The sequence below is a fragment of the Nasonia vitripennis genome, chromosome 5 (assembly GCF_009193385.2).
Source record: "Nasonia vitripennis strain AsymCx chromosome 5, Nvit_psr_1.1, whole genome shotgun sequence".
Lineage (NCBI taxonomy): Eukaryota > Metazoa > Arthropoda > Insecta > Hymenoptera > Pteromalidae > Nasonia > Nasonia vitripennis.
The window spans coordinates 21,318,636-21,344,351 of record NC_045761.1 but is presented as its reverse complement, the minus strand read 5'-3'; the positions used below and the strand labels follow the sequence as shown (position 1 = coordinate 21,344,351).

At 42.9% G+C, this 25,716-nt stretch overlaps 1 protein-coding gene across 8 annotated transcripts in view; it reads right to left on the bottom strand.

The window, feature by feature from the left end:
* The window catches only part of LOC103316308 (guanylate cyclase 2D), a 281,070-nt gene that overhangs the window by 35,118 nt on the left and 220,236 nt on the right, over nucleotides 1-25,716 (bottom strand). For all 8 annotated transcript variants that reach the window (XM_031931234.1, XM_031931236.2, XM_031931233.2 and 5 more), the window contains 5 exons: nucleotides 20,316-20,659; nucleotides 19,057-19,371; nucleotides 13,237-13,400; nucleotides 2,771-2,897; nucleotides 1,465-1,617 (listed from right to left, as the gene is read on the bottom strand). In XM_031931234.1, coding sequence (XP_031787094.1) covers nucleotides 1,465-1,617; nucleotides 2,771-2,897; nucleotides 13,237-13,400; nucleotides 19,057-19,336 — 724 coding nt within the window. In that variant the 5' untranslated portion in view covers nucleotides 19,337-19,371; nucleotides 20,316-20,659. The remainder of the gene's footprint in view (nucleotides 1-1,464; nucleotides 1,618-2,770; nucleotides 2,898-13,236; nucleotides 13,401-19,056; nucleotides 19,372-20,315; nucleotides 20,660-25,716) is intronic.

Here is a 25,716-nt window from a genome sequence, read left to right as displayed (position 1 = left end):
TACCGAAACATGCATGCAGCGTCACGCTTCCCTGAACTCTTTGTCGGGACTTAAGACGCCGAGTATTGTCTAATGCGGCGCAAATACCTTCCAGTTAGCTCGAATTAAACAGACCGAGTGCGCAGCCGTAATGAAAAGAAACGCAGAGGAGCTTTAAAAAACGCACACACACACACACACACACACACACACACAACGTTCTCTCGAAAGAGGTGAGCAACAAGTTTGAAGATGCTGGTATTGTTCGGTTGAATTAAAAATAACCGCTGTGCTGGTGCGCCGCGGGAGCAAACTTTTTTTCGAGTTATTTTAAGCTCTACGAGCTTGAAAAATTGTCCTAGAAAACTTTTTTTCGATTATTATTATTGGCTGCACGCAATTTCAAAAGTCAGGGATCTTTATGGTAAAGCTTGTTTTTGCGCATAAGTATTATAAAGAGCTCATGCGTAATGTGTACTATATGCGTGAATGTATGTGTGCGTGTGCGTGTGTGTGTGTTCCAGACAAATAGTATGCAAAGCTCGAACTTTCTAAAACGCGGCCTTTCTTGGGCGGAGAAAGTTGCGAGAAGTGCAGCGGAGCTTTAATATGAGATAAGGTATGCAAAGTGAGGGTATAAGCACACTTATTTTGCATCAAGAAGGATGTACGGCAAGAAGTGCATATACATACAGAGCGATTCTCGTACTTTTCAAATTATTTTGTACACTTGGAAGGAGGTAGTTTTGGATCCGGTTACGATCGAATCGTCAAATAAAATTTGACTGGAAATGAATAGAAGTAATTATTATATATTTTATTTTATCGTTCCATTGACAAACGCCGAGAAAAATAACGAGCTTGTGGAACCAGCCATAATTATAAAACATTTTTGTTCTTTAGTTCCTGGCTAGCAACGATAGGTGGTGCACAGGCGCTTTTCTGTTTTCCTCGTCACAATCTACGCATAGAACCTATATATAAACGCTCGATATAAACGTTTACTGCTTTTTTGGGCCTGCTTGAGCAACTCATGCTTGATGCAGTGCCTGATCTTCGTTCTTCAATGATACAAATAGTATATTGTGTACCAAGGGCGTAAAGTGGGCTTTTTTAGGCCGAGTGTGGAGTTTGCAGTGCGAATCAAGGCGAGTTAGCCCGAACCGAAGGCGAGGGCGTTTACGAGCCAAAAAGCGAGCTTAGCCCTTGGTGCACACCATATTTTTGTAACGCATTTACTGTTTTTCGCGTTTTAGAAGATTTGCCAATGAATTGAGTAGCGGGCGCAAAAGTACTTTTAACCGCCGGCCGGAAAACGACTACTTTTGTCCCTAATTTTAGGTAAAAAAAAAAATGCGAAAATCGTGCATATGTTACAAAAAGTTCTTTTCATCTAATTACTTCCGTATCATCGTATAATTTGCAATAACTCACCTACTTTACACGAATCCCCAAATTACAAATCGTAACAAAGGTAGCACTCACCTCGGCAGGGTATAGCCCTCAGTGGCCTCAGAGCCGCCCGAATCTGTCTCGGGTTGGCATTGTGTGGCAGTACAGCGTGATGCCGCGGAATGATGCCAATAGTGCGCAGACCCGCGATCACCGACCTGTCCAGACTCGACCAGGCTGCCTTGTCTGTAATTTCGAGAAAATGTTCAGAGCAATTGCCGCAGGTGTGCACACACACGTGGTTTGGAGTTTCAGACAGCCTGTGATCAAAGGCCACAGGATGATTAGTAGTCTTAGCTGTGCAATTTTTTTCGGCGCAAAAATCTCGCGAAAACCCAAAGCACAGCTTTCAAGCTCGAAACGTGAAAGGAAACTCCTGCGAATTCCGACTTTGAGAGAGAGCGAGACGTAGGAAATATTGCGGTGTCGTTAGCGGCTCGACATTTTGGACTGAATAATGACACTAGAATACACTCGTTAAGGAAATGCGCTGAAATCCAGGCGCACTAATTACGTTTTCGGATTGCGCCGCGAGCTTGGCGAAATCCCGATTTTGCCGAACGAGTACACTTCAAATTCCGCTGTAAACTTTGAGCTTTTTTTCCCGAGCTAGCTGCTCTTTTTTCGTGAACTAAGTATTTCAGGAAACGAGTTTCGCGCGAGCTTTTGTCGAGAATAATAACTGGCACCTCGACTTCTCCCTTGTCTTTTCTTGCAAGCTCGCTGGCGCGTAGCGCGATTTTATCGAGAGTGCGAGAAAAGAGGATAAGAAATTGTACTACTTTCGCGATTGTTTATATTAGGTGGTCAAGGATACATGTGAGGCGAATGTAGCAGGTTTTACTACATTACGTAGGAAAAGTACGCAAGCTCTTATTTGAAGTTTGCGGTTTGTGCGCGTTCCATTATACTAAATGTAAACTACCTTTCGCCGTGGGTATTATATGTTATGATACTGTGCCAGGTACTATACTGTGCTAGAAAGTTGATGTTACATCTCTCGAAATGTTTTTGCGCAACGTTTATCTTTACACGCGGCTGTTTATGGCAACTAATTACCCGCATCTGTTCTAGAATAGCTTCTTTCTTATTTTTTTGCGAAAAATCGCGCCTGGCAAGTTTAACGTACCCAGAAACGGTTTGGCGAAGTAAAGCAAAAAAAAGCATAAGAAAGTTGTACGAGCTTCGTAAAGAAAGGATGCGGGTCTTTCCGTTCCTTCATTTCGTAATAAACAACGTTTGCAATACAAAGTCGCGCATAAAATCATCGAACGAAAGTAAGCCAACACGGATTCAAATTGAAAAATAAAAGACGCCGGAGCTGCACATCGAGACTTACCGACGCCAATCACGGAGACGGACTTCCATCGGAAGTGCAGGAAAACCTCGGCGAGTGCTCGGCCTAGGACCACAGGCGACGGCAACAGCCTCACCACAGACGATAATTTCCTATCCTCCTCCGTTCTCTGTCGGCAGAGAAAAAAGAGCAATTTGTACGTGTTAGAGTTTGCTGCCGCTCGAAGGTCGCCGCCACTGCACGACGGGATATAATGAGTTCTACTTGTTTTTGGCAGTCTAGCTGCTTTGGTCGATTGATCGTCGCTTATGGTTTTCGACTGAGCTTTTGTTTTATTACTTTATGCATAAGTTGTTTCTCGATGCGTCAGCGAATATTCGTACAGCGAGAATCCTCGCGAAGCTTGCACGAGATTTACGTAAGTTTATGCACAGCCGGGCGAAGAAGTAGCTTACGCAATTTTGCGTGATAATAATATCCGGCTTGATTGCGACAGATTAACCATTTTGACATGCAAATATTCTCGTTTCTTATCAGCGAGAAAATTCCGCCTGTGTGTGTCTGTTTATGCCGAAATTCTGCAACCGAGAAAATAAGATTGCTCCAAGTTACTTCGCGAACTGGTGTACCCTGTATACAGCCCTTTTTTTCACAGCGGCGCCCAAGAAAAGCTCCGAAACGTTCCTACATTAATCAGCCTCATTCTCCGAGCTTGCGTTATATACGCGAGCTTTACTCGCAAATTGCTCGGAGGCGTGTTTGGGGCCGTTCCTCGTCGCAAATTATACGGATTTTTCGCGCGCGCGTGCAGTATTTCGCGTCGGCGGCCCGTGTTATGGGGCATTTATCGCGCTAATGGGCTTTCGAGAAACGCTTCTCTACCCAACACTCTTTCGTGCACGCTAGTTGCTCTTTTTTTCAATTAGACCAAGCTCGCCAGAGTAGCTTATTCTCTTTGTGTTTCGAATGCACGTGTATACGAGCGTGTGTGTGTGTGTGTGTGGGGGACTTTCGGGTAATTATTTTGGTCGAGTGTAATCGCTGGGTAAATAAAGCGTATGTGGATTATTACGTTTGTTATTAAATGGATCATACGTTCAGAAACATTAAATACGGAGTCAAAGTTTAAATACTCGCACATTAATTTAATATCCAGCGTTAAAAATATTATGGTCCATCCGATACGGCGCACGAAATCCGTATACGGGTACGACCGCGCGTGTAAAATTTTAGAACCCTATGCGAGTCCTTAAAGTGAAACTCGCGCGAATCAAATAGTACCGCAACACCTTCATCAAGCCGTCAAGTTTTCCCAAAAATTTTTGCCTCCGAAGCAATTTACTCCCTGGCCTACGAGGAACAGCCCCGGCGATTGTCGCGCCCCTCCAAAAAAAGGGGCGTCTCAACGTGCTTGGTCACGCTTCGGCTATTTTCCGGGGGGTGAAAACGCGCGGGAGGAGAATAAAAAGAACGTGTTCGCCGCAACGCTTGGGAGAAGTCGCTGGATTTTCCGCTACTCTGTAGTACTTTATTTTTACGGCTTTTCGAAAAGCCGATGTAAAAGTCGAGTGTGCGCGCGAGCGGCTTTACATAACACGCGTGACTTTTAAATCTACAATTATCTTTTATTCTCGCAATAAAAACACGCGGCAGTAGCGTATTGCCTTGCCTCGCGACGGGATCAAGAAGTTTATTGAATTTTTCTTCTTCGTGGACACGAGACAAAGGAAGAAACGCGCGTAAGCTTTGAATTTCCAGTGATAGACCTCGTTACTTCCTTAAAGACGATACACGAGTCCGCGGTCACAAAGGCTCTCGATCGAAGTTCTTGAGATTATCAATCCTCTAATGGATCGCATTGTTGCTCTCGACAACGGACTGGATTCTGGGTTTGGTATGCGTCTCTCTTTTTTTTTTTTTTTTTTTTTTGTTTGGGAGGAAAAAAAGGAGAAAATAATCGCTGTACAGCGATTGTTACTCGGTAGGTCGGAAGAGAAGGAGAGGTAATCGTATTACACGTTGGCGAATCTCTTTCTTATCACGCAGCGAGCACTCGGCCCACTCACGGCCTTGTACTCCTCTCTATACGTCGTCTTGCAGAGTCGCGGAATAAAATCCGTTTATTTGGCCGCGCGGGAAGCAATTCGAAGCTCGTCTAATCACTCGTGTTCTCATTTGTTTTTGGTTGTTTTTTTTTATGAGGAGCACTTTAAGCTTACTTTGAAGCTTCGATTCTTCGAATTTAATCACGTATTATTATAGTTAAACGTTTTCGATCGATCGTTTATTAGTTTACTTTAAATTTCAATATTGGCAAAGTCCGAAGCACATAATTTGTTTATTCAGTACGGCATTGCTCGTTTGGTTAATAAACAGTTACGGACGCTTTCGCATCATTGCGCAGCTCTCTAATATAAATGCAGTTATAGCTTTGAAACGCACTTTGAAAGCAGAGATAGCTCGAATGAGCTGCAGTGTACACGGCGATTGTTCGAGCTTAAAATTGCCAGTTACAGAACCTGTTGTACGTTCATACGCGCCATTTGTATCGGGTTTCGGAAATTCAAGTTATCATATAGCTAGAAGGCGAAGTAAAAATCGAATAAAGGAACGCAAAATCAAATTCCGAGCCGTGCAATTAGCTGGGGAAAATCGCATTGTCCGGAGTTATTCATTTCGTCGGAAGAGCGAGGACAAAGCGCGGCGAATAATGAATTTTTCGAAACTTGCAGCAGCTTACTCTCGGAAAAACAAGGATACAGGGAGAGAGCTTCGCTCGCATGAAAATGCGCGGCGCGTCCTGGATTGTTCGTCGATGGGGTAAAAAAAAACTTTTTTCCATCTACGCGCGCGCAAGAGGAAGTGTCCGCGCGCTATATATCGCGCGAGGAAAAAAGTAAACAATATATCGATCGGCTGAAAATCTGTCCGATGAATTTCCGAGCAATAAACTTCGCGGATTTTATTCCATTATTCATAAACGGCGAATAGGTTTTTATTTGAATGTTTCGTTAAGAAAAAGAAAAGAACAGCACACGTGCGCGAGGGGAATCGTCTCTTGAACGTTGACTGTACGGAATAATAAACTTCGGAGTCACAGCGTTACCATTAAAACTTTCTCGCGCTCGGTCGTCGGCGGTTGCAGCATTGCATTAGTCGTCTAATCAGAGTCGAACTATTGCCACGTACGATCCTCTCGCTCTCTAGCTCAGAGGTTAAAATATATCGAGTTTCAGAAGCGTATCTCTAATCTCCAAGCGAGATCTTCCGCTCTTACGTTCCATCGATCTTGGAATAATTTTGAAATTCGCGCGCTGAAAGCTTGGATGCTTCGGAAGTTATATAATTCTGTAGCGCATATAAATATCTCACTCTCTTGTGTATAGGTGTGTGTATATATAGAAAGCCACGCGGGAAATTTCGCACGTTCGCGGAGCCCATTTAAATGGAAATTTGGTCAAGCACGTACGTGTGCTTTCATTTATTCTCTTTTTTTAAATCCTTTTTTCCATCTCTCTTTGTTTTTTATCGAGACGCAAAGTAAATCACAAGTTATGGCCAAGGTTCATCATATAGGAGCGTTTTGGAGGGAATTATTTCATCCTTTGACGAGTCTTTATTGGACATTTTTTTAGACGTTTTTTTTACTGATAGGCCAGGGATAATAAGAAATTGCGAATTTTCTGTTGTTCTCCGAAGGTTACTTCGCTTTCTGTAGATCTATGTACATTTTTTTAGGTATCTCGTATCAAAAGGAATGTCCTAGGCTTTGTCGATTGGTTTAACTTTGGATATTGGTCTGTGTAATTTACGGCCGAGTACATCACGCTGCCACTTCAAAAATATTCTTTTACTCCGCTACCCCCGTCCTCTGTAATATAAGACACAGTCGCGTACATGGCCTGATCCGCTTCTAGAGTAGAAGTGATAAACGAGCCTTCGGCTGCTTACGCTCGCTCGTTTCCTTGTTTGTAGATCAGTCCGGCCATTTCTCTCTCTCTCTCTTTTTTATCTCGAACGAATAGACGTAATTTTCGCGGATATCGTAAAGTGCGAGAGGATATGCGTGCCGGCGGGACAAACGCGGGCTTGTATTAAATAAAGCACGTTTAGTAGGCAGTATATCCTCAGCTGTTTTCCTTTTCGCTGACACACGAGATGCTTATCTGACGGGGAAGGATGTATGAATTTCTGTATTTTTCTCCTCGGTCGAGTTCGCGCGTTTAGGGGCTTTTTCATCCTTATATAGGGGCTGTATCTCGCCGTATCTTTACTCGGTTGTGTAAGCGGAATTTTTTTTCATCCCTTTAACGTTGATCGAATTTCTAAAAACTGGTAAAGGGCGAGTCGTTAATCTCATACGGCGTATCGACAACAGATACATCTCGTTGTGTCTATGACGAGGGAAGGTACAATCAACAAAAGATCGAAGGTACATTCGTTTGCGCAGCGGATAGCCGAGAGGCATCGCTCCGGGAGATAATACGATAACGGGAATGAAAACAACGGGCGGTTGAGGGGGAGGAAATGGAAATACTGCGGAGAAACGGAGATAAAAGCGTTGTACATGGTCGTATCGGGCAAGTTTTTTTGAAATGAAATAATGGGAGGGTATGGACGATGCGACGAGTTTATTGAAGGATGTTAATGAATTACGGGCATTGAGGAGGGGTAAACTTCGCTCTCGGTAAATTGGAGCCTATGCGTCGCTAAGCTAACTCTTGACCCGTTTTCCTGGAGTGGAGAAAATAATTTCCTTTAATAAATGTGAACGTGCATTCAAAACTCTTCCCTTTTCAGTAAACGATTCCCCTTCAAACGCATTCGAGAAGAATTTCCAACCAACCGTATACACGTAGCAACGATAAAAATCATGAAAAATCGACGAAACCAAGATACACCTATCCACCGCGCAGGATATCACACCGCAGCCGCCTGCTGTCGAAATTAACTCGCCAAGTCGTCTCCCCTCCGTCCATCCATCCACAGCTTCAGTCGTCCAGGGAATATGTAGGTCACACACGGCAGTCCGATAAAATGCCAACTGGCTCTCTATCGGTCCGATGTGTTCTCTCTCGTGGCGTCTTGTTCATTATCGCCGTTTGCCCAACCGGTAAATAAATTAACTTCCGATACGGTAGCTCCTGATGTGTTCGTTCGATTAATTTCCACCCTCGTGTGCAGCTCGCTGTTTTTTTCGTTCTCTTGGAAGTTGCGTGGGTGTGTTTGAATTGGTATACTTTTGGTATATTATTCACGATTATGTTTGGCGTCGTAGTTGTTCATCGTGTGTAATTGGCGAGTATCGAGCTCGTATCGGTTGTGGAAAAAGAAGCGAATGAAATCCATCCGATCGTCGCAATTGGCCGTAATGGTGTACTTATAGCCGCGTCGAATTAAAAGTTTACCGATAATTGCGCGACCGTGTCCATCAAAAAGCACGCGTCCTATATCCGTTCGAGCTTATATTGCCAAAGTTGCGAGAAACGCCGTGAAAAGTTTCATTACTCTGGCTGGTTCGTTATCGAGGACGGATTGCCTTTAATCAAACGCCACACGTATACAGCTAATGTCGATTATAGCTTGAGTGATCCAAAGCACATTTAACCAAAGGCATCAGTTTTGGCTTAGACGAATTCTAAAAACCAACGTACAACGCCACATTCCAATAAATATCGCATTGTCCACTCTCACTCTTTCTTTCTCCCTTTTTTCACCACGAGTATTTAAATTCTCTCAAACCCGCTTAACATTTATCCCGCCGTGCACACGAGCGAGCGCTGCCAGCGTTACCAATGTTTCATGACTTTCTTTTCGGTCCCCCGAGCAATTGACAAAAACCGCGACCGCGCTGCTCGCGCACGTGCTCGCGAGGTATCATATCCGGCGCCGCCACGTGACGCCCACGCACATATACACCTATAGGTATTCGAGCTTTATGTATATAATTTTTTGTTCGGAAAGTCCCTTGGAAAGTGTGTCGGGGAGTTTCGATGATGCCGAGTTTTTTGCTGCGTTTTCTTTTCACGCACAGGGGGAGAGAGAAGAAGCGGATCGTGCAGTTTTTATGACTTTTCGAGGACTTTGCCTGCCGGATGATGGAATATGTAAGTGCCTGGCATGAGTGACTTGACTGGTGGTAATTGTACCCGATGCTCCGTTGAGGCTTTCAGAGCCGTTTCTCTTTTCGCTGGCTTTTGTGCACGTGGGGGATAAATCGGTGGTAATTGTGGAGTTAACGAAGTTACGTGTGCTTATATGGAGCAAAATAAAATCTTTGGCGATTCTAACCAGCACATAATTGCACTCCATCTCGTTGAATCTCGATGCGATTTTCGCTCGAAGCATAACCTCACCATAATCCCTCAACTCCTCGAAAATATTATCGATTCATCACACTGACAAGCTCGCGACCCCGCATTCCTCCGCCTACTTCCAAGAAAAAAATCCATAATCAAATCCCTCCTTATCACAACCGCGTGACTCAGCGGGTCATCCTCTTGGAAACGTGCACACTTATATAAACTAGGAAAAAAAAAATAAATCCGTGGACCACGTCGTAAGCACGAGAGCTCCGCCCATACGTCGGCCAGTAAATCAGCGGCGCTTTTACTTTTGAAAGATAGAGAAATCGCCGCATAATTCAGAGCCTCTCGCTCTCCCACGCAAAAAAGAGCCGACACGAGAGATGAAGAGTCTTTCGAACTTCCACCCGCTTCTCTTTTTTTTTCTCTCTCTCTCTCTCTCTCTCTCTCTCTCTCTCTCTCTCTCTCTTTTGCCGGCGGATCGAGGCAATAACACTCGAAACGCCCCTGCACTTTTGCGATTACTGATAGCGCGCGTGTGCCCCTTCTCTTATTTCTCTCTGTGTGTGTTTATATCCCAGTGTGGAGAGATGCGAATACGGCGTCGTTTTTATTTATCGTAACTGCAGCATTTATTATCGTCCCGCATATTTATTATCTGCGGAATTTCTGCAAGAGCTGTGTTTGCCTGAGTTTTTCGGATTGACTTTTTGCCCGCGACGTTGCGAAACATCGTCCGTGTATTGGTAAACTTAATCGAACTAGTGAATGCGATGCGTGTTGATATGCTTGAATAATATTCCGCAACATATAACAAACTTCACAAGCTCATTTACCCTGTATACCTCAGCCTTAGACGGCAAAATCCATCTCGCTTCTCGATGTATCTCTCGTTTTTCACTCCTACACTATACGCCGTTCTATATATGGCACTGCTCTTGCACGACTCGTAAAAGGGCTAAATTGCCGCAATCACGGAAATGGCCTGGTAAGAGACGACGACGACGACTACACGTCTTATATACACGCGACGGTTTCGAGAGGGGAAAAACTTGCATATCCGCCCGTTTTTCCGGCTTATTGGACGCCTGTCACGTTTCGTTTGAGCCCAGAAGGGGAGGCCCACAGCCGCGCGCGTATAGTTTAGGGAACTAATTGCGTCGAGCTACTTTATTTTTTTTATCGGCCACGAGATTTATGTTATAAGATTCTTGGGTAATTATCCTTGGAAGAGTAGTTTGCCGCGTGTAGACGCGTCCGGAGGATTTGCATTTTATTTAAATGGGACTTGAGTAATTCTTGTAGGAGGCACTCGCATATATCGTACACTTCGCGTATCATCTGGGATTCGAGGAGGCGAAGTTTAATGCGACTTTTTATACTTCATGCACTAAATCCGTATTATAAAGTCTCTTATCGAAATTCAATTCCGAGAAGAGTATATGCGGGCCCTTAAAATTCTATCCGTCGATTTTTTTTTTTTCAATACCCTCATACTTCTCCCGATGGAAAAGCTCAGCGGATTTGAAGAATTACCGAGGGAGCGTAATTCGCAAGTAAGTTTTTTTAATTTACTCACACGACGCGAGTGGAGAAAGTTTCGCGGCAAGTTTTTTCGGAAGAAAAGTTAGGTGAAAAGTGTAACGGCGTAAGGGTTTTGCTGTTCGTACCGGAAATAAGCTTACGTCTGACCATCCCCGTACTTTTCCACTGTTACACGCGACGTTTCCTCTTCCTCGAAATGTTTGCTTTTATAGAGCCTCTATCGAACGTCATCGTATTGTCATCAAGACACAAAGCTCCATACGGTCGGAGCTTTCGCTCGCAAAAAAGTTCTAATTGAATTTCCGCAAAAATTCGCGATACACACGGCGAGCGTGTGTATAGCACGTGTATACACGCGATCATGACAACGACATTTACAGCTCTGCGCGTGATGAAAAGCTCGACTACGTGCGCGCAGCCTCGGCCTTTTTGCGCGATAAGGGCCGGGGTGGAGGGCTGACGCACGTCGGCGCGCCAGGAATTCGATTTGACGGGGCAACGGCGGTGAACGAATTTACGTGGGCGGCTGTTCTCTCAGGTCCATCCTCTCTTTCGCTGAAATTTCCGGGACGCCGACTATATTCCGAGAAAGAGAGAGTGAGTGAGAGAGAGAGAGAGAGAGAGAGAGAGAGAGAGAGAGAGAGAGAGAGCAGTGCTGCTCTGAGTGAGGAAATCTCCACTGAGTAAAGACACGTGTAAATATGCGATACAAGCGCGCGGATATGGAGGCACGCAATTTTCGGCTGGATTAGCTGATGAGGACGCACGCGTGAGTACGATGTGATGGAGAACGATGTGCGGATTTGCGAAAGTGATAGTTTTGTTAGCGTGAGCTTTTCGGAGATGTGTGTTTTTATTTCAATGCACATACGTGAAAAGCTCTATTGTGATGCGATGGTGAATAAAGCATGAATTCGTTGTGAACCGTTATAAAAATGAATCCGCTGTAAAAGCTCGTTGAAAAAATTCGACATAAAACGAGCTGTACAAAAATAGGAATGAAAAACAACTACAAAAAAGCATAATTTGATTCAACCCTCGTAAATGTATTCATCCCCGAACGAACTGTGCCCGAACACAAAGGAGTGAAAAATCGATTTATCAAAGTCAGCCGCTTCATCAATTTTTTTAACGTCATTCGTCCATAGGGATATTATATTTAAATTGGACCGCTTGATGTCGAGTGCATCGGGTATTTATGTAGCGGAAAGAGACGGTTTTATTTTGCGTTTCATCTAATGAAATGGCCAGAGATATACACAAGGGAAATGGACTCGATAACTGAGCTTTTCAGGCTGCGGCATAGCGAGATTTGAATATAAAAAAAAGAGAGAACGATGACGAGCGTTCAGAGTTTCCGATTTCGTTCTGCAGTGAATTGCCATTACCGAAATATTAAATGGAGGTCTACATTTTTGCCGGTGATTTTCCAGAAAAATGTTCTTTTATGACCTATGCTCTAATTATGAAGTTCCTACATACATACGGCTTTAGATTCTATAATTAGAACTGTCAGCAGCCTTTGGAGACGTGGAACGCAAAGTTTACAAAGTATCGGGCACTAACGAGACGCATGTGAACTCGGAATTTAAAAGATAAAAACGTCCAAGCGTACTTTCTATGTAACGAGATTAAAGGCAAATATTTGAACGCCATAACCCGGTTCGAGTAGCGTCGGTTCGTACGACAATCTTTCGCGTTTTTATACACGCAGTAATGAAAAATATTTTTATCAATAAAGCTCATACGACGTTCCTGGGAACCTCGACATTATAAGAGTCTTGCTTCGCGGAAGCTTGTTTCTATTTCCCAGAAACCCACACATTATTATTCAAGATAATGACAGTAAATCGCTCGCCACGTGTTCGTATCATTCTAAAAAAGGAATAATTTCGTTGAACATCGTTCACCGCACGTGTCTTCACTTCATTTCAAAACATCCCCCCGACAACGTCAAGCCGAAGCACCTCTCGACCCAACGAAAAAAAAACTTATAACAATAACAACAACTTCACGCATACCCAGCCCCAAAAAGTTCCCCGAGGTACGAAATTATCGTCGTTCTCACGCCGCGAATTCTCTCCGCACGACTATATACTCCTTTTCCAACTCGTTTTTCCGCAAGCTCGCACACACGCGCAAGCGCACGCATTATAAGACACGCTGACCGCGGAATTTCGCTCGCATGCCGCACGCAAATTTCTGGGTCACTCGCGCGCGGCGAGACAAAGTCGTTTTTTTCCCCAGCAGAGCTTTCAGCGCGAAAGCTTCCCCCTTTTGTTGCTCGCGCGCATTTCGAAAAACGTAGTTAAGCATGAACGGGCTGTATGTGTGTGTGTATGAAGCTATCGCTCGGCTCTGCTTTTAAAAGTAAACGCGGGCTTAGCGCGAGTGGGCTGTCGGAGATAAAAAAATGTTGCCAAGAATGAGGGCTGCTGTTTTTTAGGGCAGCGGCGTTTTACGCGCGTTCCGCGTTTAAGCTTCGAGCGTAATTCTTGTAAATTCTTAGGTCAAGTAACTTGGAGCTTTACTGACTTGGGCGTGTCTGACCGCGCGCTGGCATTAATACTGGGTAAAGTATACACTTATTTGTGATAAACTCGTATATTTTCATCGGAAAAAAAGAAACGCGTATAATCGAATAGAGTTTCAACTCACCTGAGGGCAGGTCCACGTGATGAGCGACTTGTTCCACAAGTGGGCCAGTTTGGCGGCGACCTCGCAGGTGTTGTAGTCGAGCTGGGCGACCAACGCCTTCGTCGTTTTCTGGCTCAAGGCCTGCACCAAAGCTTCCAGGCCCCAGGAGCGCACCTCGCAAGTCTCTGAAAAGGTTCCAAAGAAAAAGACGAGTCATTTGCGGTCGGCATTCAGTACTTGAACTTTAATTGCTCGTCGCCCGCGAGTTGATAGCGGCGCACGAGAATAACCTCCGCTATATGTAGTGCAGGTTTGTGTACTTTGACCGATTGAAATATATGGCCGAGTTTATTTATTCGAAACATCGATAAAATTTCTCGCGCGTTGGATCATCTCTACAGGTGCAATAAAAATGTGTACGATGTCTGTTCTCGAGTTCGCGCGATGCAGACATCGTTCCTTTGGGAGAGAAAAGTTGCGCATGCGTTTTGTATAAACGTTATACTTTTGTTTTCTCTTAAAGTGAAAACGCAGTGGAAAATTTGATTGCTCTACTCGAAGCTGTAAAAGCGGGCGCAATAAGCCGGTGTTTAAGACAAAAGCTTTTAATATTTCTCTCTCTCTCTCTCTCTCTCTCTCTCTCTCTCTCTCTCTCTCTCTCTCTCTTTCTCCTCTTTCTCATAGACTTTTCTTCTGTAATACTTCTTCTTTTTCGAGGTAAGCTGTTCTCCAGATCGGCTGGAGCAATATTATTCGAAAGATAATGGCGAAGAAAGCTCTTGTTATAAAATTCCAGAATATACGATATAATCACTCTCAGTCAATCTTGCTGAACCTCCAAAAACCGCGAGAATTCCAGTGTAGCCTCGGTCGACCTCAAAATCCAAGCCTCGCTAAATCTCGAAAATCCTGAGCTTTTTTCCAGGTCGTGCGCGCATTTTCTTCGTCGCGTAAACGCGTCGCGGGCCGTCAAAGTTAAAACTAGTTTTTACAGAGGATTAGCGCCGGGCTTAATTAGCAGATCTCCTGGAGGGCACGTGACAAGTGACGAAGCTCCGACGAAAGACAGAGTCGTCAAAAGAGGCAGGAAAACGTAGTCGACCGGGCATTTCACGAAGGAGCTGAGACTTGCTTTTTGACTCAATGCCACGTCGTGCTTTGCCCCGAGAATCGTCGCTTTTAATCTGCGGCTCGTCGCAGACAGCTTTGAGAGCGTTTTTTCAGTGACGTGGAGAAGGATGAAACGACTATAAGATTTTAATTTGAAAAATATTTCTTGTTTATTATTTGAAGTGAGTGCGCTTATACATTTTGGAAAATTGCCTCTGTTACAGAGGTGAAAATACTCGGGCTCGTAAAGTAACGCTCTTTGACACATATTAAACGAGTAGTAGGACTGTAGATCAAGTCGGACACTTTATTCGCAGGGGACCGCTCAAACGTTATTATAGATATATGTGGCGTTATAACGTTTCTCTCATATTTTACAGCATCGAAAACTGGATGAAAAAAAAGAAACTGGGTCAAATCGGACATCCTTTCCTTGACATCAACTTTACGCGATATTTCAATCGAACAAGTATCTTCTGCACATGCGAACTGTATGAATATGCCCTACTCTGAGCATACGTCGCCGTTATACGGCAGTGCAATCTTCCAAGAAATTTTTTGCGAAAACAGCCGCAACGAGGAAAATCGGCCTCAATCACAATCAGAGCCAATCAGAATGAAAATTGCGACGCGTCTCGTTAAAAAGCGTCATATTCGCTGCGGGAATCAAGACGCAGAACTAATCAAGCCGACGATTGAGCTGCGGAGACCCGAAGCTCTTTCTCATTACGCGGTGATTTTCGGGACGACGCGAGAGCTGATGAGGAGTTCGTCGAAAATTCGAGATCCAACGACTTTCTAACTGATTCTCATTACCGTTAAAACAGCCACACGTATAATACTACTTGCTGAGATTGCTGATATAGGTATAGGTTATAGGTCGGGATGAAGGTCGCACACGCATACGTTGTTGTGCGGAAAGTTGATTCACTCTTTTTTTTTGGATATTCCGTTTCTCGAAATTCAGCTAGGGATTTCCACCGGTTCCAATTTGCTTTTTACGAGAAAGTTTTACTTTGTCACAATCGGATCGTAAAATTTAGATTTCCTACTGCTCCTAAATTTCGGGATCCCTCTCGCGTGACTGTAAAACGTCCTGTATAAAGTGGACACTTTTTTAGGGGCGTGAAATTCACGCGCTGAAAGCAATTACTTGTTATGCGAAGCTTCGAAATAAAAGTTATTATGTAACTGCGCATTTTCACAGAGACTGAACAATTATGAATATTATGCAAGTGCTGTGAAGTATATACTCGTAATTGAAGTTAGGGAAGATCAGTCGAGTGAATGATTTTCTTAGGCGACGTTGTGTAATGCATGAATAAGGCACTGGATTACCACGTACATTCGTTGAATCAAATGCAGGAATTTCCACTGCATTTAATAAGCTGATTTGCCATACTACTCGTGAAATTTTAACAATTGATGCGATTATGTTAATTATAAATCTGATTTATAGATAAAAAAGTTTGAATTAATAATTCACTTTTAGTAGATTACATTTAATTAATTGCTACGCAGAGGTATATGACAGTGAAATGTATAACAATGGAGTTTTACATGAAGCGGAATAACAGCGCAGGATTTAATGAATTCCAGCGACTCTAACAGCTTTTATATTAAGGTTCTTTTTACCGCGAGACGCATCATTCTGTGATGCATTTGTCTTTTGTATCCCGGGGAACAATAATGCGTGCAGTATGTATTGCTTTATTTTCCTTGCATTATTTCTTCTGACGGAGCAAAAAAGAAACTGAAATCTGAATAGCGAGACCATAAAAATACCTCAAAAGCTTTCTGCGAAGCAAGAATTTTATACTTATCATATATTTATAATAATAGGTTTGCATTTTCGAATGGAATATTTTGTATGAAATATTTCATTCCTGTCTCAAAAACGAGTATAATACGATTTTTCGTTTTACACGCGTATCGACGCGTGGAAAGGACGAAACAACGAGAAAAGAGAGAAAACGTATAATAACATGTACAGAGGGGGTTTTTCATAAAATAGACGCACTTCACACCTGGCGAACTCGAGGAAACAAAAAAACGGAGAGCTTGCCGAAATTTCGTTGAAAATTAAGCATTCCAACAGAGAAGGAGCAAAAATACAAAAATACACACGAAAATCCATATTTATACCTTCCTTGTCGGTATTTTCATCAGATATACCTCGTTGGCCTGAGTGCACTTCCTCCTCAAAGAAAAGAGAAAAAAACATATATAGACCCTTGCCCCTTTTTTTATTTCGCGTCATATTTTTACGCGGGTCCATCGACTGAGCGAAGCGAGAGCGAGAATTTACGATTTGCGTCCGAAGCAGCTGCGTGAAATTGCACTCGCGAGCTTCCAGAACAGAGAGAGAGAGAGAGAGAGAGAGAGAGAGAGAAAGAGAGAGAGAGAGAGAGAGAGAGAGAGAGAGAGAGAGAGAGAGAGAGAGAGAGTGGAAGAGGGAGAGATGCAGCCGTTGGTTTATATACGTTGGGTAGTCGGGATTTTACGGAAAAAAGAATGCGCTCTCTCTCACTCCCTCTCTTACTCTTTTCGCTCGGATATATGCGATGTTTTTCTGTGTCGTTTGCTGTTCTTCTCACTTGCCTTCCCTTTGTGCTTTGGGTTTGTTTTTGCAGGTTCTTTGGGTTTGTATTTTGTTACGAAGGCTCAGCTTGATATTATGTTTTTGTTTGCATTATAGATATATTTTGAGGGTGTGAGTGATTTTGGAAAACTTTTTATTAACAGCAAAAGAATGTTCGACAAATGCGTCAAGCATCAAGCGTTATGACGACTTAGCATAAGTTACTGTACAGAATTCCAAAAACTTACAAATACAGTCGTATCGGACGAAGCATCGCAGTGGGCAAACTTCTCGATCCAGAATGAAAATACGAGAATGGAATGGCAAACATCGAGACTTTGATAGGAAAAATTGACAAATGCACGCTCATAACTTCCAATCTAACTATCCCAATCAATCAATTCTTCTCTTTCATATGAACTTCAGCTTCAGCTCTGCTGCTGCTTTCTGCGCCCTCTCTTCATATTTTCCCTTGTATTTTTATCAATCTCTCTTTTGCGCCCTCTGCATCCCCTATTTGTTCATCGATTTCTGCCAGTCTCACTCACTCTCGCGCTTTTGCGATCGAATTGAAACACGACGTGAACTCGTCTCTCTGTGTGTAGCGAGATTTAATTTAGACAAAATGGGCGGATTAAATTGTATGGTTTTTTTTTGCGCACATGGCCTGGAACACGGGGAAAGTAGAAACGCACGAGTCTTTGGAATTGAAGAGCGAAAAATTGTTATCTAGGATCGTGTGTTCAGTTTAGTTTAGTTTGCAAGTGTGTATAGGTATGCACGAAAGCGGGGAATACGTGCCTCGGAAAAATGGATCCTGCCAACAATTTACGAACGGAATTACATTTCTGTCTATTTTTCGATATTCGTTTAACTAGTGTAGTTTCTTGTCGATTTATGTACTCAATTTTGATGTAAAAACTTTAATTATGTTTGGCTTTCTCTCTCGTATTTTCTTTTTCACCTGTTTTTTTTATTTGCTCACTCGTGTGCTTTGTTACTTTGACATCTTTTAGGTGATTATTTTTATTTTGCATAAAATAATAGCTCGACATTGTTAAGTCATTTGAAATTTTGCTATTTCAACCACGATGAGACCACAGAATATAGCTTTGCTCTGAACTCCATCGAATCGTTTTTTTAACATTTTCTGTGTGCGCTCAGAGATATATAGTCTCTGTTGACTCGGCAATATATTTGCATCTGGGAAAATACCTTTTAAAGACCGTGAAAAGCTAAATACTTCTACCCAAACCGATAGTGCCGGCCAAACATTTGCAGCAATCGTAGCTATTATTGAAAAAATGGTGGACAAAGCTAGAGAGCAAAAACTATTAAAAATAATATAATACAAAATAATAATTTCAAAAACATTAAAATCCTTTTGGATGTCGGAAAATGTACGAAAGTTTGTTTAATTACTCGAAAAAAAGCCGACAATGCACTCCCTTTCTTTTTCAATAATTTTTCTTTACTTTAACGTCTTCCAGTTATAAGCGTGATGGTTACGGGCGCGTTTAAATGTAGCGCAAATGCCTGTACAGCCAGATCGAGCTGCATAATGCAAGCGGCACAACGGCTGGCCGCAATTTCCGGGACTGCCTCGTTTCCTACTCCCTCCGCTGCCTCTTGGGTCTCGAACTTTAATTATCAAATAGATACAGTAGGCAAAGTCGCACTTTATTATGCTCGCCGCCATTTGCATAATTCCGAGGACTTTGTCGCGAGCTGATGGATTCGCTGTAAATTTCTTTTCGAGACGCGTGCTTTTTGTTCTACTGTCTTGGAGTCCTGCATATTGATAAAACGTTCTCTGATGAATAACAAGAATTTTGATCCGTTTTTCGAATATGCTACAATATTATTCATGATTTCATTTCATTTTTACGAATCGCATGACGATTTTTACTTTGTGTAAAACGAATAATAGTTGTGCACCACAAATTTTACTGAATCACCTCTATTTTTCATTTCCGATCCTTACAAACAAAAATTTGTTACAATCTTTCAACATATTTCAACTTATTACGACGTCCTTTTTTTTAAAAAATGGCTCAAGTTATATTTAAATATTAGAGGATACCTATTATAAAAATCATCAAACTTAAATAAAGGCGAATGACAAAGGATATTCAGATATATCAACTTACCGGCTTTGGACACCATGCCAATGGCAGATGCGTATCCGCGTTGTAGTTCTCGCAGCAGCTCCGTGCTGTTGAGCTCTCCGTCGCACTGCTCTCGCAGGAAAACGACGATTCTGGGACTCGTGATGGCAGCCTGTGGCGTCGGCCCAGTCGTCGTTGTGGTGGTACCAGCAGCGGCGGCAGCCGTCGCGCTCGGATTTTGACTGTAGCCGAGCCGCGAGAGCCCGGCGAAAAGGACGAGCAGGAGCCACCACCAGCGCTGGTGCAACCAGCACCGGGCCATGGGCCCTGCGAACTCCTCTCACCACCGTTTTTCTTCTAAAGGTCAGACCAAGTAATATGATTACTAAATATGGAACATAAAGGGGGTATTGAACTATTTCAAACTGTTTTATCGACCATAGGTATAAACTGAATAACTGCATAAATTCCTAAATTGTGGTCTAAAAGGGAATTTGCTTAATAAATCGCCCCCTGCAAGTTAATGTATAAATGGCACTTATAAGTAAATTGAAATAGATAATGCCCTCGATTTTACGGTCGATAAAACAGTTCGAAGACAATAAAAGGAGTATATTAGTACCCTTTAAAATTTGAAATAAGTACGTTAAAAATATCGGTAAAAATAAAATTTGAATAGATACGAGGTATTGATTTTATTTCTCGCATTCGAGAAAGGAAATAAGTGTACAAAAGAGTACACGAAATAGTTTGCAAATTTAAAAGGATCTTATATTTATCCTTGAAGCGTCATCGAATTCTTCAAATACTCGCGAACTTTTCCGAGACCTTGAATTTTGCAAAGTAAAACATTCCGGCAAGAATTCGTATACTTTTCCCAAAGTAAATTCTATTTTTAGAAAAAAATCGCAAGTTTTCCGTGAATTTCCTTAATTCGAAACTTTAAACGTGGGTATGTACAAGCGAGCAATAAACAAAGTATGTAAATAGGGGTTGATTCTAGTCCTTCCCCAGTTTACATGTAAGGAAAAACAAACGAAGCTAATTAAAATGTAAAATAGCCTCTAAAGCATTGAACAATGCTTTGCACTGTCAAGTTCTCCGAAATAAAAACCTTCCTTAATTATTTTACAAATTATTATTTTATTTAATTAATTTCAATTCAGTTCCACGAAAAGGCATCGGTTACATTTCAAAACGTATCCATACGAAGAGAGAACTACGATTTCCCCTTGAAAAAACAACCCCGACCCTCGCAATCCTCTGAAACAATAACACTAAAAACCAGAGGAAATCCTCACCTCTTAATATCCGGCGTCCGGCGAAAAGTACGATCAGCCGGTGGTCCACGGCTGGGATCTGCGTCTCCTCATCTCTCGTCTCCGTTTCTAGCTTTTATCCGCTTCCCCGGAATAATATATATGTGGTTACGTGTCCTCCCCTATATATTCTCTCGATTCTCTGGTTCAGAGTGTCATCCGACAGTTGGACGTCAGCGCGAGCGTCCTGTCTCGCGCTATTTCCATGTCGCGCGAGCTGCTGCTCTCGACGATATCACTCAGATGCTAAGCGAGCTAGTAGTTTTTGCTGTCGCGCCCTCGTCATCACCGGCTATGGGCTCGTCGGATTTCGGCTTGTTGCGGTGCTGGAACAAACAAGGACGTTCGAGGATTTAGCGCACACTGCCAAGAGAACTCATTTTATTGTACTTTTTTTGTTATTGTTAAATTTTCGTTTCGCTCGGCGTCTGGCAAGTTTTACACGTTCGATCTTATTTAATCTCTATACTGCGAGGGGTGTTGATAATATTACCGCGGAATTTAGCGGCTCTTAAACGGCGTTGAGCTTCATTATCGGAAATTCATTAGAGAGTGTCGGAAATAATTTAATATTGCCTTACTTAATTTCCAGCCGAGTTGAGTAAAATTCCTTTGATACGATAACTTTCGACTCGTGTGCAGCGATAAAAATGTTTCTTTTCTTTCTGATCAATTCGCTCGGAAAACATTAAAAAGCAAACGCACAGCAGCGGGAAGTAATACTCGAAAGCGCATTAGCTTTGCACGACGCAAAAAAGCCACGGAACAGGCCAATTCAATTGTCCGCGTTGCAACGAGCCGCCGGAGAGCCAACGTCGGCCGTTCCCCAAACGAACTTAACCTCTGGCCAAACGTTGACGTGCGCTTAATCGCATTCCCCAACGCTGTGTAGCACAATGGAACGTACATATAAGATAATTCAATGCCGCCTACGCGTATATTTCTCTGAGAAAATCTTCGTAGCAGGCGCGTCTACGTACAAACTTTGTAATTCTCGCGAGAAGTCAAGTAAAAGGCATTACTTTTTGCATAGATATGAATATAAGTAAAAGTGTGAGATACAAAGGTAACTGAATATCCGAGCCCTCATGTGTACGCAGAGGTTGTGCACAGCCTTGTACGAGGTAAGCGCCGTTTGATTGCGTTAATTAGCAGTAATAAGTTGTCGAGGTCGTACATAGTATGCTCTCTCTCTCTCTCTCTCTCCCTCTCTCTACGGCAACCAGCGATGGCATTAACCGGTACCGATGTCGTTGCGGCTGCAGCGAGTTTCCGCTTCCGGATAGCTAGAGACCGTCGACTCTTTCGAGGTGTATATAGGACTGGATGTGCGCACGAGGAGAGTTCTAGAGAGGGTCTTTAGTGCTTCGGGAATATTCTGCGTTGGCCTCTCGTCTCTGCACTATCGGTTTATGAGCGTGCTGGGAAGATTCGGGTTATTCCGAAGGATATTATATTCCGAGAGTGCTTGGGTTATTCTGCGGTCGGGATTTGATGAGGTAAACGAGGATTGTTATATTTTATACGTTCGATCAGCTTTTTATCGTTTCTTAACGGTGGCATTATTAATAACGAGTTTCCTTGATTGAGGCAGGTATTACATTTTTATCGGGTTACCTGTGCATTAGACCGGAAGATTAAAAATGTTTCCTTCATGGAGCTGTCGTCCAATTATACATAACGTCGAGTTGGCTGGTTCGCGCTTTTAGACTATTCTGTGGTGTTGATGAAATCGCTTACTGCGGGGGAAGTGTGTTTAAATTTTGAAAGCCATTCTGAGTTATACCGAAATGGAAATCTCTTATTGAGGATAAAGTTAAAATTGCCTCCATTAATTAATTATGCTGCCTACGTACATAAAAATAATATTAAAAATTATTTGATTTTTGCCCTTCGAGGGCAGTTATTTGCGAATGTATTTGCAATAATTAATTGCGCATACAGCTGCTCAAAATGAAAATTTTGAAGTATTTTTCATTTATATTTTACGATGCTCTATAAAACTTTAGATGTTGAATGAATAAATATTCGTGTGCTTTTGTTTTACAAAAGGAGTAGTTTCTAATCTTCGGAAGCTTGAATCCACTGTATAGTCAGAAAAAATGCTGAATAAAGTACAGAAGTAACTTTGAGAAAGCATATTATCATAATATTTGGCAGCGCAAATTCTGATAGAAAAATATATAAATACGAATGCAAAAATAGATTATAAATATAAAATATTATAAAATATGCCATCATTATTTTTTTGTATGGAAACAGAACTCGTTATATTTTAACAACGTATTTCAACCTTATCTTCACTTGAGAAGAAAAAATGTGAAAAACTAGGATTTCTATTCAATTTTATTATACTTCTCGCTCCCGTCTCTCTCTTCCTCAGAATTAGGTCACCCACTGCCTCGAGCTAAAGAGAAAAATATCATTCATATCAAATATCCAGCTCTACATTGATCATCGTGCGGAATAAAATAGTAACACAGTAATTCGATACAAGGCACATCTCCTGCATCAATAACGATACAACACATTTTTTCTAAACTCCCGCGTATACACACGTCATTATAGATAACATTTCCGCAAACAAATATTTCACCGACAATAGAAATATAATTCTACGCGGATAAATTAATGCAGGTGTACAATACACGCTAGATGACTGTAAACACAGAATTATGCAAGCGCGCAACGATCAAGCCAATAAATCGAACCGGTTTGTATAATCATTTATCAATTTGCGAATCAATCCAACGATAACGCAATAATTCGCTACGTGCAACAATGCTACCCATATAGATACATACATACGCACACGCACGATGCGATATCTCCCGTCGGTCCGATAAATAACGCGATATAATTTCCAAAATCCAAATGATAAATCGTGTATACGTGTACTGGCCTGCACCGCGCGGCTCGAATTTTACGACCAAACAAATACCGCGAACGAGTCTGCCCGCATTTCATAATTAATTATCGATCGCTGGATTCGCGCCGAAATTCCGGCTGTCCGATGCTTCCAACGAGTCGCGAGCGTGTGAAATAGAGGAATTTTCCACCCTTTCATCTTTTCGCGCCGATGCTCGAGAGCCTCGGGGATATGACAATGCGATTTGAAATGATTGCGACGCGTCGTCGAGTTGTTACCAGCGATTCGTGACTGTTGATCATTGGAAACTTTCTCTTCATCTCTCTCACTCTCTCTCTATTGTCTTGCTTTTTTCGAGCAGCAGTACACGAGTAATTGGACGTATCGCGCGCTTCACTCGAGAGTCGAGCTTTCGGTTTTGCAGGTTCGATTGAATTTCGCCGCCGCGGCACATTCCGCGCGTATGAATCGATAGACAAGGGCTTCATTGTTGCGCTTTCATACATGCGCGCGATATACTGCGAGGCGAATAAAATTCGCACTTCACAGCTTTCAGTAGTACGAGGATATTTAGGTCGGACACGCTGCTATGGAGACAAAAAAGCTGCAGCAATCGTCGCCGTCACCGAAACTCACGCGTGAGAAATCATCTTCCGACCATAATCCAACAACAGCTCAAGCGCAAGGTTGCGCGGGCGTTATCCCATCGTCCTGATATAATTGATGGAAAAAATGTCGAGGTAAGTCACTGTGGGAGGGGGGGGGGTTAGGTAAACGATCGCGCTGCTGCTACACGGCCTATATAAAGAGCTTCGGCCTGAAGACGTGACGATTTATTAGCCGCAAGACTCGCTAAGTGACAAGCTCTCGGTAAATAATGAAGCAGAGGACAGTTAATGTGTGCCGCGCGCGAAAGAGAGAGAGAGCTGCCCTGGGAATTTGCCGGGAGTTCGTCTCTTATACGCGCTCTTTTTTCTTTTACCTTTTCTCTCTCTCTCTCTCTTTCTCGCTTCCGCTTTATTATACGAGGGAGGTCCGCTGCAAGACACTGTATGGAGCTCTATATTTATACACTCGAAGGAGGCTTTGTGCGAGTTTAATTAGCGTATGCTTGTGAAAAGAAGAGTTTTGCTACGTCTGTTCTTCTGCCTCGATTTATTATTTAGCTGTGGCTCGCTCGCTGGCTGTAATGCGTTTTTCACGACGATGCTCGTTTATTGCATCTCAAGCCTCTGTGTGTGAGTACTGATAATTCTTACCAGCGTTAAAAATCACGAAGCTAAACAATTTTCACCTTTTCGTTATACTTTTACGTACAGCAACGGGATAAGAGAATTCAAATTTCCGAGTAAGCGCGCGTGGCCGCGAACACGTACCAAGCTCCCGATCGGCAAGCTCGCGTCCGAATTATCGTGATTCGCGCAAAAAACCGCACGACAGGCGAGGAGCATCCGAATGGCCGGCATTACACACCTCTCGAGCAAAAGGCGTTTGTTAATTAATTATCGAAATTGCACCCGTGGGATGCATTACAAAACAGTGGGTCGCATTGTTTTTCCGGAGGCTTTGTCCGGCTCACGCCGACGTGGCCGATTGTTTTTAATTAGCGAACTGACCCACTTAAATTCCCTCTACCATGAGAGAGAAAGCGCTTATTTTGCATTCGCGCCGACGCGACATGTGTAATCGTTATGTTCCAACGATTTTGATTAAATTCGATGTGTGTATGTGTGATTCTATGCGGTCGTTGGCAAGTGATGGTTTTAAAATTGGCGGGATTACATTTAAACGTGTTTAGCGGAGCTTGCGTGTTTTGCGGGTATGTCGCGAATTATATTGCGATTTATTTCGGTGTTATATCTTGCGTTTTACCATCGATATGCAGGCAGTTTTTGACATTGGAGCGAAAGTGAATAACACAATGTTTGTGTTATCGTTTCTCTAATTCGCTTCCATCCAACAAAAATACGCATAAGCAGTAAATCTAACAAAACAGTTTCAGCTCCAGAGAAGTTCACGCGGTCGTGTAGAGAGGGAAAGATCATTCCAATACCATTGTCTCTTACGGCTACTATAGCTCGATCCGCACGCTGCACACCATCTGGGTGGCAGTAGGTCCTTTTTCTTCGCGAAGAAAGCGCGAGCTGTAGAGAACGAGCGAATCAAGGCCAGAACAGAAGCGCCGACTCACCAGCCAACCTCCTCCTCCTCCTTCTCATAACCGGAAAATAATTTTCCACTCGAGGGAGCCTAAATCGCGTCAGTAGCAGCAGCAGCAGTGCGTCAACGGCTCATCGCCTTAAGGGCCGTATAAAGCAAAGAAGAAGAAGAAGCTCGCGCGGAAGAAAAACGCGGCTTCCGGCTCTCAATTACTTCCTGGCCAGGACGTAATTGAGAAGATAGTGCTGCGCTGAATTTACGAGAGAGAACTAACACAGAGGTTATTGCGCCCGGGTAAATATGTTTGCCGGAGCTTAATCGTCTTTGCTGCTTTTTTCCGTCGTTGTCGAGAGG